This window comes from Chiloscyllium punctatum, chromosome 19 (genome assembly GCF_047496795.1).
Source record: "Chiloscyllium punctatum isolate Juve2018m chromosome 19, sChiPun1.3, whole genome shotgun sequence".
NCBI lineage: Eukaryota > Metazoa > Chordata > Chondrichthyes > Orectolobiformes > Hemiscylliidae > Chiloscyllium > Chiloscyllium punctatum.
In genome coordinates, this window is record NC_092757.1 from 78269528 (window position 1) to 78289029 (window position 19502).

General features: G+C 37.6%; 1 protein-coding gene across 2 annotated transcripts in view; it reads right to left on the reverse strand.

The window, feature by feature from the left end:
- cpda (carboxypeptidase D, a) overlaps nucleotides 1–19502 on the reverse strand; it is a 57744-nt gene that overhangs the window by 12135 nt on the left and 26107 nt on the right. For both annotated transcript variants that reach the window (XM_072589772.1, XM_072589771.1), the window contains exons 6-13: nucleotides 18551–18742; nucleotides 17589–17756; nucleotides 16471–16580; nucleotides 15165–15267; nucleotides 9601–9743; nucleotides 6749–6918; nucleotides 4754–5056; nucleotides 3703–3898 (exon numbers count right to left, since the gene is read on the reverse strand). In XM_072589772.1, coding sequence (XP_072445873.1) covers nucleotides 3703–3898; nucleotides 4754–5056; nucleotides 6749–6918; nucleotides 9601–9743; nucleotides 15165–15267; nucleotides 16471–16580; nucleotides 17589–17756; nucleotides 18551–18742 — 1385 coding nt within the window. The remainder of the gene's footprint in view (nucleotides 1–3702; nucleotides 3899–4753; nucleotides 5057–6748; nucleotides 6919–9600; nucleotides 9744–15164; nucleotides 15268–16470; nucleotides 16581–17588; nucleotides 17757–18550; nucleotides 18743–19502) is intronic.

Below are 19502 nucleotides of genomic sequence, written 5' to 3' on the forward strand. Positions count from 1 at the left end.
TAAAACTTTCCTGTCCTAGCAATATCCCCTGAAATTCCTCTGTACTAAATTTCTAATTGTAATCACATCCTTCCTGCAACATAGCAATCAGAAGCACACATTGTATTCGAACAATGTCAACTAGTGTTTTATGCAGTTTTAGTATACTTCCTTACTTGGGTTGTATGCTGCGGCTAGGACATGCAAAGCAACACTGCAGTGTTCCTTTACAATTCTACTGCTCTACTACTTGTGTATTCCTGCCTTGTTTTCCTTCCTCAAATGCATTTGCTCGGTTCTCAAGTTTTCTGTATGTCTGACTCAGTCTATTGAAATCTTCCTGCAGTCTTGAGTATTCTATGAACAATGCTGCCAACTTTATACTGTCTGCAAACTTTTTAAATCAGGCCTGGACATTTGTCAAAACCATTAATACAAATCATGGAAAAGAGGGATACAGTGCAGAACCCCACTTTCATCACAAAAATATCCAACTCGTGCTCTTTGCTTTTTGCCACTGAGCCAACTGTGTATCCAATTTGTCACCTACTCCTTAATCCCTTAGGCTTTTATTTATCTCCCATTTTCCAAGCGAGACCTAAATAAAGGCCTATCTGGATTTTAACAAAGCAGTGCATCAAAGGGATTTTCATCTAATAGTCTCAACTCTATCCTGTACTCATTTATCATTATGATTATTAATAAGTTCATTAAAGTGAACATGCAACAGGAATGTGGGAAAGGGGGAAAATGGAGAATGCTAGAATCCAAGAATTAAATGTACTGAATCTAGAAAGGAAAACTAACAGAAATGTGCCTAATACTTCAGAAACATTGGTAAAGAAAAGAATAAAAATGACGGCAAGCAATGCATATACAAAGGAGGCAGAAATGTCCATTGCACATCATTCTGACTATTGCTTCAATAATATAATTGTGAAATATGGCCATGGTGAGACAGAGCTCTGTTTGGTCATACCATAAATACCTGACATTTTATATATTTGTCTAGGTTAGCATCACAACCAAAGAATTTGCAGATAACATAAGGGTAGTTAGGAGGTTGGAACTCGAGTTGCAGACATACTTCAGTGTGATTTGGACAATTTGATTAAGTGGGCAAAGGCAGGGGAGATGGAAGTATAACATGGATAAGTGTGAAGGTATCCAATTTGGGAGCAACAACAGGTAGTCAGATTATCTAAAGGGGATAGATTGGGAAAGAGGAGGTGCAACTAGATCTGTGTGGCCTTGTAGACCAGTCACTGAGAGCAAGTATGCAGAAGGTTGTGAAGACAGGAAAGTGTATATTGACATTCATAGTGAAAGTGTGTGTACAGGCGCAGAGATGTTTTGCAGCAATTGTACAGGGATTTAGTAAGGTACCTCTCTAGCATTGCATGCAGTTTTTGTCTGAGGAAGGATGTTCTGGTGAAAGGGGGAGTGCTGAGGTTTACTGGACTGATTCCTGGGAAAGAAAGAGACATATGAAGAGACACTGGATTGCTGAGGACTATATTCACTAGAGTTTAAAAAAATGAGGGGATCTTATTAAAAAAAGAAATTTTTGCAGGACTGGACGGTAAACAGAGGAAGGAAGTTCCTGATGACCAAGAGTTCAGAACCAATGGTTACAGTTTAAGGATTAGGTTAGGCCAATTAAGACTGAGTTGAGAAATTTCATCACCCAGAATGGTGAGCCTGTGAAATCCTCCGCCACAAAAAATAGTTGTGACCAAACCATCAAATGTTTTCAAGTAGCAGCTAGATTTGTAGTAATTAGGGAAGTCAATGGCCTAGTGGTATTGTCACCGGACTGTTAACCCAGAGATGCTGGTAATGTTCTGGGGACTGGGTTTGAATCCCATTATAGCAGATGGTGGAATTTAAATGTAACTAAAAATTCTGGAATTAAGGGTCTAATGATAACCAGGATTCCATTATTGATTGCCAGAAGAACCCATCTAATTCATTAATGCCCTTTTGGGAAGGAAACTGCCATCATTATCTGGTCTCTCCAACATGGGACTCCAGACCCACAGAAACGTGGTTGCCTCGACTGCCCTCTGGGTAATTTGGGACTGGCAATAAATGCTGGCCTAGCCAACAAACACCCACATCCCATGAATCAAAAATAAATTTTAAACATTTAGTTAGTAGCCAGGAGTATTCCTTACTGCTAAAGGGATCAAAGAGCATGGGGAGAAAGGAGGACAATCAACCATGAACATACTGAATGAGAGCGAAAGCTTGGCTGCTGAATGGCCTACTCCTGTTCCTATTGTGTGTTTCTGGTTAAAACAATGCAGACAAACAAATACAACTTGAGCAATGTTACAACTGTGGAAAAACCAAATATCTTAACCATACACATCATCTACAGAAGATGAATATTAATGGACAGTCTTTCTTGCATATTAGGTTCAAAGTAGCAGTCAGCCAAGTACCTTCCATATACACCTTAGAAAAACATTGAACTTTTTTTTGCATTGTAGACAGCATTCCCAGACAGCAAAAGTTGTGAATAACTTTGAATTGTACTTAGGCCTTCCACAATACACTGATGAGATGTTCCTCCTTTCTATCCATGATCAAAACATCTAAAGCATTGTATTAAAACTATGGCATTTGAATTCAATGGGTCAACTTTGAGAAATTGGATTTTACCATTCACTCGGAAAAATTTACTTTACAACTAAAATTGGCAATATTAAATTTATAACTGAGCCATTAACAACAACATCTACACATTAACATTGTGCCGTGTAACTGCAAAGTTAAGGCATATAATGATTCTTTCAATAAGAAAGTGTTGATACATTAAAGAGGATGTTTTCAAACAAGTCATGAAACTTGATAAATAAGACGTTTATAACTGCAGAAATATCCTCATTCAATTGCATAGAAAGGAATTTACAATTTGTAATTGCTGTCAGATGAGCTAGAAAATTTTAGGAATGCCTGCAAAGATGTTACAGTTATTGCTGGCTATCCATGTGAATGGGAAAGAAACATGTTTTTTTGGTCCAGCACTTGAATGCCACTGACCCAATAACAGAGGGAATACAGTACAACTTAAAACATTTACCTAACGCCGAGAAAATATATTTTTTATAGCATTCTCCTCCAGCAAAGTATACTTAACCAAATACAAGTCATTGTGCAATTTATAATGTAATTTCTGTAACCAAGAATTCCTAATCAAAGACTAGACTCAAATATAAACTGGCATAACTTCAAGTTAATTTTCACTACGTTGAGGGAAACGTCAGACACCAAGTCATGCCAGCCTCTCCAATAAGAGACATCATCAACATGTTCAACCTGTCTTTGGCCAACTACACAAAAAGATGCAGCAATTGGAAATTGAAATAATTGTGGTGCCTCTACTATAAAAGTATTAAAATCGACACAAGCAGGCACTGTCCCAGGTTTCTTGATCTGTAGATCTCAGTTGCTTCCTGTTTTAAAAAATAGGGTGGGAGGAAAGATTCAAGTCAGTCTGAAAATGTAAAAACACATTTCTTGAGAAAAGTAAAATTGTGTGGATTGTGGTTAAAAGCAATTCACAAAAACTGGCTAAAGATTTCATCAGAATGGTTTATATATAGTTGTACAATGTGTTACTAATTTCAGAACAAAATGAATCAACTATCCTCTCTAAAGGATCTGCTTTAAAATACATGTTGAAGGAATTAGTTGAAATGCATTCCAGAATATTACCTTTGTAATGGCTTGATTTTTCCCGTACAGAATACAAAGAAACTCTGCAAATGCCAATAGCAACTCTGTCCCGACAGGTGCATTTCCATGAACTCCTGCAATAAATTTAATCTTTGGCTCTGAAGATTCTTTTATTCCAGGTTTATCTGATACTTCCAGGGCCCAAATTTGGCGAACTTCTACACTTTGGCCCAAACTGTACAGATATGTAAAGTAAACACAAAAGGTTCAGTTCATTTTGGTACACATCTATGTAGGTTTCTTTGTTAATAAATGTCCCAAATTGTAAACTAGTCTCAGTCATAGTTAATATGTAATTGTGATTAAAAACTTAATGTCGTTTAGAAAAGGAAATTTGCTGGCCTTACCTGGTATACCCTACATGTGACTTCAGACACAGCAATATGGTCATGGTTCTTAACACTTCTGAAATGACCTAGCAAGCCACTCAGTTCAAGGACAATAAGGAATGGGCAATAAATGCCTCAGCGTCAACACTCAGATCATGAAATAATAAACAAAACATACAATATACACTCCTAAGGTACACAAACATGATTGAAATTCCTGTGATCCAAAAGGTAACAAATTTGAAGACATTTGTGATTCCACACAAGTTTCAAGAGACAGAGACTTGATTCAATAAATTAAAGGACAAGCAAAAGGATTTAAGGCATAAAACTTTAGATAAATTTAGCGGAGGTATTTTGACATAAATTTTGACAGGACCGATAAATTATTCGATGTTTGAGCATCAACTTTAGGATTTAAATTTTAAGCAAACTGGTAGGAAGGATCATCCAAATCAAAATGATACTCATCTTCCCAATCATGTGACAGAGAAGTACTGACATATTAAGTTGTGTAGGTCATAGCCACAGGGGCCCAAATGATCACAGGCATCAGGTCTTCAATATCTCATGCACCAAATTAATGACCTCAACATTAAATATTACAAGGAGGCAATGAGCATTGAGGTAAATTTCCACAGAAACAGCAACTTCACGCCTCCCCATAGTTTAGCACAGAACCTGAAAGAACAAATACACACCTGCTCAATTTGGTAATTGTTGGGTAGTTACTATGTAACCCATGCAGAACTTCAGTCAGGTCTTTATAATCATGGTAACGATCAAGACTGAGATCAACATGTGCAGATGAAATCAAATGGTTCAATCCTTCTTCAGATGATAAAGTCTTTATAAGTTGTTGGAACTCCTTTCCAGGCTCTCCTGAAGAGTTGGTCAGTACTTGATCATTATTGTTGGAATAGTGATCTGCAATACGTGAAAGAGTGAAATTGACTTCTACAGCTTCTTCCACAACAGTCACATTCCTCGTCATTGGGATATACCTGCAATAAATGAGGAGGATGTGGCTATTAAAACATGGTTTAAATTTTTGTACAATGATTTTGAACATTTTCTTCTAGGCTCAAGTGTATTTTTCCTTGCTCTCAGTAAAGCAATTATTTCCTTAAATTTCTGGAAAATTCAGCAGTTCTAGAAAGGGTCACTGGACTCAAAGCATTAACTCAGCTTTCTCTGCATAGATGCTGCTGGAAGGACTGAATTTTTCCAGCCATTTCTGTTTTTGATCATTTCTGATTTCCAGCATCCCCAGCTTTTTGGTTTTTATTTGTAGAAAATTTCTTAAGACTTGAAATCTTGTTAACTTAGTATTAATTAGTACCGGTATTAGTTAAAAATTAAGAAATCAAATTTTACAAAACCATCCAGCTGAATTTACAAATTATGAAAAGGTAGATAAAATTAACATACAGATCAGAAATACTGAATTAATACGGTGTAAAAACAGAATTGTAAAAACAGTGAGAGAGACCAAATTTAGTTTTGGTTTACTGTATATTGAAGAATGTTGGGTTGTTTTGTAACTGGCGTTTCCGTAATACGTGCAATCTCACTCCGAGCATACCACTTTAATTCCACAACGCAGGGAGATACCCTTTAACACAATAACTGCTGTCCTTGCTCAACTGCAGAATTTTAGATAATAAAGGAGAGGTAGGCCATTGAGACATTCAAGTCTGCTCCATTATTAAGATCAAGGCTGATCATACTGTAATTGCAAATCCATATTTCCACCCACCAACAATCTTTCCACTTCTGCACTAACATTCAAAAACACTGCTTCTACTCCCATTTCAAGAATGGTTCCAAAGATTGCCAAAAACATTTACTTCATGCCAGTTTAAAATCGGTGACTTTTTTTCAAATAAATGGTGCCTAGTTCTAGATTCACCCACTAAAGGAAACTTGCTCGCCATCTATACGATCAAGACCTCTCAAGATCAAGAGGACTAAGGCTCACTTTGTTTACTCCTTCCTTTTTAAAAAATATTTTTAAAAAATCTACCTACTTTTATATTTCTGGCCAGATGTCTCTCAGACTAATATTCCCCTTCTCGATTTTTAGACAATTTATTTAAAAACAAAGCTTTTATAGAAACTTCCTATCTAATACTTATACCTAGCTTTCTCCAATGCTTTTTAAAAAATTTTGGGGTCATTCTTTAAAAAAAAAGTTTGTGATTTAAGATTTGTAGCTCAGGTTGTAAGTTTGCTTGCTGAGTTGGAAGGTTCCTCAGATGTTTCGTCACCATGCTAGGTAACATCAGAGAGCCTCCGGTGAAGCACTGGTTATTCTGTCCCGCTTTGTATTTCTGTCTTGGTCTCCTAGGGTGGGTGATATCATTTCTGGTACTTTTTCTCAGAGGTTGGTAAATTTACCAGTCTCAGAAAAAGAACCAGAAATGATATCATCCACCTTAACAGACCAAGACACAAATAGAAAGCGGGACAGAACACCAGCGCTTCACCGGAAGCTCATTGATGTTACCTAACATGGTGATGAAAACGACTGAGAAGAAACCTTTCAGTTCAGTGAACAAACTTACAATTTTAAAAAAATTTAGTGCTATATTACCTCATTGCTCACACAATTACTTGACAAAACAGCAGCAGCATCTTTTTTATGCCAGTTATAGTGCTATGATTCACATGCAGTACATTTCATTAGAGCATACCCTCTAGCAGAAGCAGTAATTTTATAGACACCAGGAACAAGCAGGCGCCAGTAATCTCCATCTTTAGCCGATCTTACTGGATGGTTCACTTCAGCCACAATAATGGTAGCATTGCGAATCCCCTTTCTATTAGCGGCATCAAGTACAAATCCTTTGATACCCTTGTGGACCTAATGGTAAAATGTGAAGCAAAGAATCATTCATTTCAATTTCAAAAGGTAGCAAGTTAGCTACTTCAAGCATCAGAATAACTTTCTGAATGACTGACTAAATAAGAACTAATTAGGGAACACAAGAATATTGCATGTCATAAAACTACTGCTTTTTAAACAAATAAAAATGATTTCAGATATTAATACTCCTGCATTAATAATTTTGAAGAATAATTTAAATAATTATTTGCCAAAATCCTCAGTTAAGTGTCTCCACATGAGTTTAGGGTGCTGAAAGACAGATGGCTCAAATAATCAGATGCAAACAGCAACATATGGCGTTTCCATACAGTCCTATCTAGAATGAAGCACATTAAGCATCCCTCCTCAAATTGTAGACCTTGGACTACAGTATCCATATTAAGTACAGGGCGACCTGTATCTGTGGGTCCAGTTTCCACGGTTTCAGTTACCCGCAGTTTACCCCAGCTGGAACTCATAGGGAACGTTCTGGAACCAGGGACCAGGTGGTTGCTGGGAAGATACGTTTCCAATTTAAATGAATGGGCTCACTCCTATCCGTGATTTCGGGTTTCTGCAGTATGTCCTGGAAGCAATTCCCAATGATCAGGACTTGGAACTCAAATCACTTGTGCTTGATGTATCATTATGTTTATCTGCTTAAAGGCAGATAATCAGTAATCTATCCGTGTTCATATCTATTTCTCTCATCAGACAATGCACACACTCATTAAACAAGGGAACTTCAATTGATATTAAATCAACTGCTATGGTGTACAAGTGATGAGGGAATGAATAATTATGGTGACGAATGAGGCCACAAACCAGAAGGAAAACAAAGGAAACTGGATATAGTTGCTGAAAGCTCAGTACTCTCCACTCCAGGACACCCTTAAGAGTCGCTCAATGTGATATCCTGAGCACACCATCTTCAGCTGCTCCATGAATAAATGCCCCTTCATAAGGTCAGAAGTAGGAACGTTCACAGAAGGGTGCATAGCGTTCAGCACCATTCAGTGACTGCTTCTATATGGTCTTATCTTGAAAATCAAGGGGATCAAGTGCTACAGGAAGGCAGAAGAATGGGGTTGAGAAACTTATCAGCTACAATTGAATGGTGGAGCAGACTCAATGGGCTGAATGGCCTAATTTGTGCTCTTCCGTCTTATTATCTGACAAGTAACATAGTAAGACTTGAACAATATCCAGGTTGACAAGTTGCAAATAGCATTCACACCACTCATGCCAGGCAACCTTCAATAAGAGAATCTAACCATCACTCCTTGAAATTCAACTGTATTTCTGCCACAAAATACCTATTATCTACATCCTAGGAATACCACTGACCAGAAAATGAATTGGACTAACCATGTAAATATTATGCCTACAAGAATACTTCAAAGGCGATGAGTACTGCAGCAAGCAACTCACCTGTTCCCCCTATAGCCTGACCACCAACCATGAGGTGGAAGTCTGGATTGTGATTGGATATTTCGTACTTGCCTGGATGATTACAACTCAATTCTATTCAGGATAAAGCATTTCCTTGATTAGCACCACATCCACAAACATTCACTTCCTCCACTATTCATGCAAGGCAATAGCTGTGTGAACCATTTACTAGGTGCAATGCAGAAATTCAACAAGGCTCCGAAAATAGTATCTTCCAAAACCACAGCCCCAAGCATTTAAAAGAGCAAGGGTAGCAGATGGACAGGAATATAGCCACCTGCTCATTCTCCAAGTCACTCACCACCTTGGCTTGGAAATATATGGTTATTCCTTTAGTGTTGCTCAGTCAAAATCCTGGAGCTCCCTCCCTAAAAATATTGTGGCACGTACAGATACCAAATGGATGGTGGGGGATCAGGAAGGCAGCTCATCACCACCTTCAAGGGAAGTTAGGGATGGGGACCAAATGCTAAAGAGGCCAATATCCCAAATGAATATTAAAAATGACCCCAATCAATACCCCATCAAATCCTTACTTCAACTTTCCTACAGCACCTTGCTGCTCAGTTAAATGCAACTTTGATGTCAAGTGCAATCACACTTATCTCACTACACATACAGCAAACCTGCATACCTAATCACATTTTCAGCATCAACAGTATATTGCTTGTATATACAACTGCCAGCTCAGATGGATGCAGAAAATCCTGTAACAGTTTCCAAAGGTCATGTGACATTATTTGCTCAACATATTCCTAGAATAGTTGCCATATTCCCTATGTTTCAACAGTGACAACATCTCAAAGTACTTAAAATGGCTCTAAAACACTTTGACATCCTATAATCAAAAAGTGTATGTTCTCCCTGTGTCTGTGTTTCCACTGGCTTCTCCAGTTTCCTCCCACAGTCCAAAGATGTGCAGATGAGGTGGACCGGCCATGGTAAATTGCCTTGCCGTGGCCAGGGATTTGCAGGCCAGGCAGATTTAGCCAAGGCAGATATAGAGTCACAGGGATAGGATGAGTGGCTGGGCCTAGGTGGGATGCTCTTTAGAGGGTTGGTGTAGACTCAAAGGGTCAAACGCGTTTTCCCACATTGTAGGGATTCTATTATTCTAAATGTAAGTGTTTGATACTAGTTTTCGCTGGATTGAGAGAAAGAAAGTGTTAATCAAGATTGAGCATTACTTCACATGCATTCAAAGAAAATATTTCAGACTCTACCTACCTGCTTTATAAACTGAAGGAGAGACCTTTTATTTTGTTTCCAATACTTGGGCAAATCCTTCGCAAAGGGGAATTTATAACAGCCCAATTCAATAGTCACTTCAAAGCAGTTTGTGTGAAGATAATTCCAGTCTTGCATGCCACCTGGGAAGAAAGTCTCTCATTTATTTAATTAATAGTTTGACAGTTTCCAGAAAGAACTCAAGTGAAATATACCACAAATAATTTGAAAAGGATGAAATCCCGATCAACATCTGCAATCAATTTTTCATTAAATCAAATCTTTGATTAAACCAAAGATGATTAAACTTTAAAAACTGAACCCACTTTAATAATTGCTATATGAATATGCTATTCAACATAGATCTGCATTTAAAAAACATCTAACTGTCCCTTTAATTAAAGGTTTTAACTTATCAGCCATTGCTGCAGGTGGTTTTCTATTTACAGTCAAGCAGACAGGTAATCCTATAATGCATCACTGAGTATCAAGCCTTCTCAATAAAACCTAAGATGCATTTGGTCACAACACAGCAATCTAGCATAGGCCGGGGGGTGGGGGGGGAAAGGGAGATTTCTTTTCTATCAGTTGGATGGAAATACTGAAGCTACTTGGATGCTGCCTGAACGGCTGTGCTCTTCCAGCACCACTAATCCAGAATCTGGTTTCCAGCATCTGCAATCATTGTTTTTAACCATACTGGAGTTCCAAGCTATCCTTCCCCATTTGAGGCAACTTCAACATGCAGCTCCAGAATTTATCACAGCATAAGCTCACCTTTGACTTGAAGCTGAATAATACTAATCAATGTCACCTTGTTTACTGCGTTCAGCTTTGTTCCTTTACCCATGGTAAGAAAAAATTAGCTTTAGAGGGAATGTAATCAATGTTCAATGAACTCATTGACTCATTGTTTTTGCATGGAGATTGGGGGGGGTGGTAGGGGTGGTTGGTTGGTTGGGGCGAGGGCAAGGACAAGCTCAGTGTTGGAGGCAATTTCTCCTGGCTGGGCAATCTAGAATTAAAGGTCATAGATACAGATAATCTGTTTGCTATAATAAAAATGGCAAAGACTCAGTTATTGAACACATTTAAGGCAAATCCTTTCTTTTAAAAAATACAGGGAAGCAAGACATATGGGGATGCGTAGAACGGAGATCAGTAATGGCCTTGATTAGACTCCCTACAGTGTGGAAACAGGCCCTCCAGCCCAACAAGTCCACACCGACTCTTCGAAGAGTAACCCACCCAGACCCATTTCCTTCTGACTAACGCAACCTACACTATGAGCAATTCAGCATGGCCAATTCTCCTGACCCACACCTCTTGACTGTGGGAAGAAACCGGAGCACCCGGAGGAACCCCATGCAGACACAGGGAGAATGTGCAAACTCCACACAGTCGCTAGAGGCTGGAATCAAACCTGGGACCCTAATACTGCGAGGCAGCAGTGCTAGCCACTGAGCCACCATGCCACCCTGTTGAATGCCTGAGTAGGCACGAAGGAGCATGAAACTTGCTCCTGGCTTTGACTTGTGTGATGTGCACCCTTACAGAACCCTGTGGGGCTGGATGGGAATTAGATCTGGTGATGTGCAATGAGACAGTTTTAATGAATCGTGTCAGAATAAAATATCCACTTAGAATGTTACCATGAGCTTGAAGGGGAGAAATTTGGATCGGACATAATTGTGCGAGCTTATGGAAGGATTACAACAAAGGAACAAGGGCAGAGCAAGCTGGAATGGACTGGGAAACAGGTTTAGTAGTAGTGATGGTTGAGGAAAATGGCAGACATTTTCATGGATTTTAGGAAGGGGAATACACCAACCATGGTTAAACAAGAAAATCAAGACTAGCTTTAAATTGAAAGAAAAAGCAAGACGTGTGGCAAAGATTAGTGGTAAGCCAGATGATATAGAAGCTTAAAAAAGACAACCCAAAAAAGGGTGAAGGTAAACTTAGAGGGTAATATTGCAAGAAAGATCAAGATAGATAGCAAGAGCTTCTTTAAATGTATAGAAAGGGCAAAAGTTAGCAGTCACTTGGAGGACAAGGCCAGGGAAATAATAAGGTACCAGGAAATGACAGGAGCTGAATGAATACTTTGTATCAGTCTTCACAATAGTATTCCAAAATTACTCAATAATCAAGGGACAAAGAAGAGAGGAAATAAATATATGATCTATCACTAGAGAAAAGGGTGGTAGAGAATCTAGCAAGTTTAAAGACCATCATGCCCTCTGAGCCTGATGGGATGCATTCCAGGGTATTAAAATAAGGAACTCCAGATATAGCGGATGCAACGATAGTAATCTTCCTAGAATCAGATTCTGGAAAAGCCGCAGAGGATTAAAATTTGGCAATGTAATATCTTCGTTTAAAAATGGAGATAGATAAAAATGCAGGTAACTTCACTAGCTAGCTTAACATCTACTCTTGAAAAAATGTTAGACTATTATAAAAGATGTATTAGAGCATTTAGAAATACATAGCAATCAAGTAGATTTAGCATCGCTTTCTTAAGGGGAAATCACTCTGGACAAATATTATTAGAATTTTTTCAGCAAGTAATAAGCAGGGTAGATAGAGGAGAAGCAGTGATATCGTTGAACTTCAGAAGGCATTTGATAACATTAGGCTACTTACTACATGCGATATTGGAGACGGTATACTAACATATTAGTTAGCCAGTCCTTTAGCTAAGTTGTTGGGATGAATGGGCATTTTCAGAATGGCAACGTTTAACTAGTGGGGTGCAACAGGGATCAGTGCTGAAGACACAATTACTTACAACATATATTAATGATTTGAATGAGGAAAGTGACTGCATTATAGCCAAGTTTGCAGATAACATAAAACTGGGTGGGAACCCAAGTGCTGAGGATGAAGGCGCAGAGGAATTTAGGGAAGTTAGGCATGTGGTCAAAAACTCGGCAGATGGAATACAAGGTGGGAAAATGCAAAGTTATGCACTTTAGCAGAAAGAATAAAGGAGCTGATTATTATTTAAATGGAGAAAAACTGGAGAAAGCTACAGATTTGGGAGTTGGAGCATAAATCACAAAAAGCTAGCGTAAAGTCAGCAAACAGGAAAGTCAAAGGAACGTTGGCCTTTATTTACAAAAGGAATGCGCTTTCAAAAGAGAAGTCTTGCTAAAACTACACAAGGCAGTAGTCAGACCAGAACTGGAAGACTGAACAGTTTCTGAACTCTTATCAAAGAAAAGCTATATCTATATCAGAGACAGTTCAGAGAACACTGATTAGTTATGGCCAGATGATTAAAATGACGGATCTGAAATTCACTGGAGTGTCTCCGCCCAGATATAAATCTTACACGGCTCAACAGTAGAGTCTCTTCACCTGGGCCAGTAGGTCCAGGTTCAAGTCCCACCTGTCAAACGGGAGTCAAAACACATCCAATCTGTGATTAAAATAAACAAATATCATGCAGAAAGCAGTGACAACTTTTAATTAACATTATGAGTCCCTCTTCTGAGGATAGTAGCAGCATAGAATACAAAACCTTTGAGGCACTTGAAAAATGACAGTCACTGGATAAAACACAATTATGGTAATACACAGGAAGCTACATGTGCATTTAAGAAAATAGACAGTTTTAAATTTTTGGGTGTAGGACAGGGTCTACAACCAACTCACTATGGAATTATTTAGACTCCTGACTTTGATCAATCAAGTCCATTTTAAGAGCAATTAAATGCTTTTGATTTTACTAAACTGTTTACAACTCAAGCATCTTTCAGTTAAGTTTTATTTTGCATTAATATTAGCACTTAAGTTATAACAGTGCAGCTGCCAAGATATTCCACTTGACTAAAATTTTCAAAAGCGAATCTTTTACCCCTGGTGTAGGCCCTTCATAAGGCAACTAGAGTCACAGAATTTGCTTCGGGCCCTTAGACAATAAGTTGTGAATAATTTGTTTAAAATGCTTAAGTGGATAATGGCGATCCTGTATATGCAATACATCTGGACTTCAGGAAGGCATTTGATAAGGTATCGCACAAAAGGCTAATTCACAAGGTTGGATCGTATGGGATTGGGGATAATTTATTAGCATGAATAGATGACTAGCTGACGGATAGAAGACAGTCGGTATAAATGTTTCGTTTTCTGAATGGCTGGATGTAACTAGTGAGGTTCCACAGAGTTCGATCCTTGGGCCCCAGCTATTTACAATCTACATTATCAACTTGGATACAGGGATAGAAGACTATAACTAAATTTGTGGACAAAACAAAAATAGGAGGAACGGTAAATTGCAATAAGGAAATAAAAACCTTAACAAATGGATGTAGATAGGTTAGGAGTGTGGACCAAAATGTGGCAGATTGGAGTTTAATGTGCATAAGTGTGAGGTCATGCATTTTGGTCAAAAAATGGGAAGGCAACCTATTATCTAAATGGGGAAGAGACTTCGGTGATTCGGTGCAGAGGGATCGGAGTGTCCTCATACATGAGTCACAGAAAACTAGCATCAGATACAGCAGATAATAAAAAAAGCGAGTGGAATATTGGCTTTTATAGCTAAAAGAATAGGATATAAAGATTAGTATTGTTGCACGTATACAAGGCATTGGGGAGACTGCACACGGAGTATTGTGCAGAGTTTGGGGCCCTTATTTGAAGAAAGATTCAGTGGAATTGAAAGCAGTTCAGAGGAGGTCCACAAGATTGATCCCAGAGATGAGGAGCTTGTCATATGAAAAAAAAAGAGATTGAACAGTTTAGGCCTATACTCAGAATTAGAAAAATGAGGCGAGATCAAATTGAGGTATTCAAAATGATAAAAAGGTATGGATAAAATAGAAGTGGACCTGATGCTGCTTCTTGTGGGGCATTCTAGGATGAGAGGTCATAGTCTTAGGATAAAGGGTAGCAAATTTAAAAACAGTTGAGGAGAAATTACTTGTGAATTTGTGGAATTTGCTACACCGAGTGCAGTGGATGCTGGGACAGTGAGTAAATTTAAAGGAGGAGTTAGACACATTTTCAATTGGTAGTGAATTGAAGAGTTATGGAGATAAGGCAGGAAAACGGGGGTGAGGAGCTTATCAGCCACGATCGAATGGTGGAGCAGACTTGATCGGCTGAATGGCCTAATTCTGCTCCCCTATATAATAAACTTCCAGAACATTTTTTCACTAGAACATAGGTGGTTATGGGGGATCTTCGAGGTTTACAAAATCATGAGGGGTGCAGTTAAGGTGAATAGCAAAGATTTTGTTTTCTTCCTAAGGTGGGAATTCAAATCTAAGGTATATGTTTAAAGTGAGAGGAGAAAGATTTTAAATAAAGGATGTGAAGTGCACCGTTTTCTAAATAAAGGTGTGGTTAGTGTATGAAAATGAACTGCCAGAGAAAGTGGTTAGAACGTTTAAAAAGACATTTGGAGAAGCACGTAAATAGGGAAGGTTTGGAAGAATACAGGCCAAATTCAGGCAGGCAGGACTAGTTCAGCTTGGGAGCATGGTCAGTGTGGATTAGTTTGATCGACGGGTCCGTTTTCATGCTGTATGACTTCATGAAATGCTTCTTACCTGGTACGTTATACCAATGAGCGCCATTTGTGATTCCTTGAGGAAAATATTCTTCCGGGTATATATTTTTACAAGGATGCCCTTCAAACATTTGACTGTTTTCCTAAACAAAAACATTGATGAACTAATTAAACGCACTGCAACCAGACCGCAACATACAAGCTTATTTCATTAAGCTTCTCTTAGAAGCTTATTTTTGTCTTAAATAAAATAACCCCTAGATCGATGGATGGATTTAAACATTAAAATGAGATATGCCTATTTCATGGGGAATTGCAAGCACCATCAACTGCTACCAAGTCAGGTAAAGAAACTTCAAAATGCACCATTTCTTTTATCAGTCTCTCATATTAACCAGATGATTGGAATACAATAAAACATTCTGTAAAAAAAAATCCAAATATACTCTTGAATAACGTGTAGAAATAAACAACTTTCTCAATAAAACACAATATCATGTATACCAAAAGGCAAATACATTATTGTATTCAAATTACTGCTATATATAAATTGGTCAACTAACAATTGGAGCACAGTTGACAGACCTTATGCCCTACTGATTCCTTTTGGACATTTAATTAGTTTAAGACCATAAGACCATAAGACATAGGAGTGGAAGTAAGGCCATTCGGCCCATCGAGTCCACTCCGCCATTCAATCATGGCTGATGCGCATTTCAGCTCCACTTGCCAGCGTTCTCCCCGTAGCCCTTAATTCCTCTAGACAACAAGAACCTATCAATCTCGGCCTTGAAGACATTTAGGTGTGCTAGAGCAGTGTTTTCATGAAAGGGCTGTCCTTTAAACAATTTCCTTCAAAGCTTTGTATTATTCAAGTAAATTTGCTAAGTCCACAGATGTTATGCAAATTTCACAGAGGGTCACAAGAATGCGGCAATGAACTATCGGTTGGAAAATATTACAATTTTATTCAAGAAAATAAATGAGAAAATCATGGTTTGGTAAATGGGAAGTTTCTATGATGTGTAAGGGGCAGAGTTCTGCAATCAACATGTTTAAGTAATGTTATACTCAAATTCAAATGCAGCATTGAACAGGTTGGTCAAAACTTCACAATTTGAATTTAATCTACGCCTCAGTCAGGCTTTGATTGTTTAACAGAAATCAAAAAAATCAGTTTCACTGGGAGTACTTATCTGAATATATGGTTGTTATTTAAATGGGTGCATTCTCAAAGATAGAGTTTGTAATCTTAAGCTTTAAATACAACTTTGGCTCAGCTTTTAGAATTAAATCTTAGAAGGCACAAATGACTTTTTCAAAACAGAAACAATTAAATTGGGTACCTTAGAAAAAGAAAGTGCCAACTGTTGGAAAATGGCATCATCTGGTGACTTACTGAAGGCAACAATTCCTTCTGCATCATCATCGTAAGGGTAATTCACTACCAGGGAACCTTGTCCAAGCAAAAGAACATAAAACATTATTGTTCCTCCGAGTATCACAAACAAGTTACTTAAGACAACAAATCAATACACGGTTTGCATAAATATTATAAAGACAACTTTCAAAAGCAATGTTGCATTTAGCTTGGAACTTGCATTGATAAGTGACTTTTTTCCTTCCAATGTCCACATTAAATAAAAAAGACATTTCAAATACTTAAAACAGATTTCTTTAGAAGGGAACAATATAATCAAGCTAGTAGTATTGAAGGGAGAAACAAATTTTTGTATTTGCATTTAGTAATTCTGAATTGCCAACATCTGCTGTTCTTATTAAAAAAAAAAGTACTTGAATTCCACCTCCAAGGAATGATGTTCTCATGCATCATTGCAATTCCTCTTCAAGTTCCCTGCTTTCTATAATCAGCGAGATCACATTTTACACTAATACTTCCGCTCTACAGCTCTTCCTTTTTCAGACATTTACAAAGCTTAATAAGTTTTAAAAATTCTTCTACATAATCAAGATATGTACATTGGCTTGATTACGTTAACCTTCAATACATCAAATTATTGTTGTGCTGCCCAGAAGCAAGTTAAATTCTTTTAAACTAATAATTGATACGCCAAGGTTTCCTTCTATCTCTTAACTTTTAGAACAATGATTTAAAGTTGCTTTCACATGCCAGTCCAGTTTCTAATTTTTTGATCATTTTATGCCCAATTAGAACAGCCATCACTTCAACAGGTGTACATTGTGGTTTAGAAGTACAGCACTTCATGCACTTGGTGAGCGTAATTCCATCGATTCGAAGAATTATTTTCCTCACTGTTAAAAACTGGCTGGACAGGTAGCCAAAGGCAGACAAAAGAGCAGAGTTGGTCATTGGTGATTAAGCACAATTTTAAGACAATTTCTACAATTTCCCCTGAATTCTGAAGTGTACTAATAAATTGGTTAATTAATCTGGTAGAAACTAATTGCACTCCCAATACCAGAGAAGAAACTATATACCTACCACCATGCAAATTAGCAGACAACACAAAGGGAATATTTTGTAGCCAACGCATCACAGCTAATGTTTCTGGCTGCTGTGGGTCAATGATTTGAAAGAATTGGTCAGGGAAGTTGCGATTGAGATCAAAGTTATTACTATTGTTTCTCCCAACCACACCATTCATATCACCTGCAAGTTGAAGCAGAATTTTTTTGTTTAAAATGTGCACACCATATTTCATCTATAGTGCAAAAATATAATCTGAAAAGACATTAACATTACTGGTTGACTAATGGAACTCAGACTATTTGGGAAAACAGGAAGTTATAATTAATCTGCCCCTGGGCATGGGAAACCTTGATATTAAAATTACCAGAACAGAAAGTGATTTCAGAGTTGCCAAGAAATTTGAAGTTAACAGCAACTGATTTGTGCTCAATATTCAATATGCTTTTGTGTTTTGAAAGCACAAGCTAGTCATATCTTAAACATGACAACATAAGAATTAAAATGAGTTGAAAAGTTGTTCACTACTTTTAACAATCTATGCTGAAATATTTTTAAGATACAGGGGGTTTTTGAATAACAAATCAGTTGCCACAGAAAATGGTTACTTGAAAATCCTGACAAGCATAATTTTATTAGACAGGAGAGAGGAAAATAGTAAAGAAAGCTCAAGGGGAAGCTAGTAAAAATACTTGTATGAAAAAAATTAGGTCTGAAATAATCTTATTCCAATTTCAAATCAGGAGTAAACATCAACAGTACCATGAACGTGTATATGGAATTCTTACTAAAATAATTCAATTGGAGGATGTGACAAAATAACAAAAAGGTGAACATTGTAGAACAGACATTGGAACTCATTACCGAAATACTCGAGATTATTTTACTTTAATTCAGGACAAAAACGATAGTTTTCCACCACCTCCCACCCCGTACCCCCCAGCCCAAAAACAATTGTTTCGAACTCAAAATATCACCTTCTGTTGCCATCTCATATCCATCAGGATTCATGGAGGGCATGATGTGGATTCTTGTATTAGTCACCAAACTGGTCACTTCAGGATCAGTTCCAAAGTTGTTACAGAGGTACTCAATAAGATTCAGGAGGAGCTCTCTGCCTACAACCTCATTTCCATGCATATTTCCGATGTATTTGAATTCAGGCTCACCTTAATTAAATAAAACATTTATGCACTCTGTATGATTTAATTTTTTTTTAAGATCACATTTTATATACAGATATGACAAACATTCTTGCGATAAAACAACATCTTTGTTGAAGACTACAAATGTACTACTAACACTGCACGAATTTTAACATACTCACAAAGGGTGCTTTTAGTCTTCCGATCCAGTCATTAATGGTAGCATGAAATATGGGATGGGAAGTACAGCTGATTGTGGGGATAGACTATCGCAATTTCTCCGAAAACAGTTGCTAAATTGCACACACAAAACCCAGATGGGCAATAATGTACACAATATAGCACTTATGCAGGTACACTTAAAATTGCACAAAACAATCTTGGGCTCGTCAAGTTTCTCTTGGCAAAGTACATTCAGCAAAACAAGATAAACGTCATGAATTGAAAATGTTACTTTGGAACAGGACTTGTCACATTATGTTGACATCTTCTGTTAGAATGGAAAATAATTTCACGTCGTTACTGAGCAGCTTTCATTTCAAAATCTAAATAGGATAATATTGTCTTAGCACTTGAAACATGCAAGCCAATAGGTATAGTATCAGAGTGGAGGTATGACTTATTTACTGGCTAAAACAAACATTAAAAAATGAAAACAAATGTTCTTCCTTTTTTTAAGAAGGCAAGGGAAGACTCTTTAGCCAGCTTTCACATTCACCTGACATTAGGAACTCCATTTTTAAACTTCAGTTTTGCAGTTAACTAATGTAAAATAAAAAGGTGA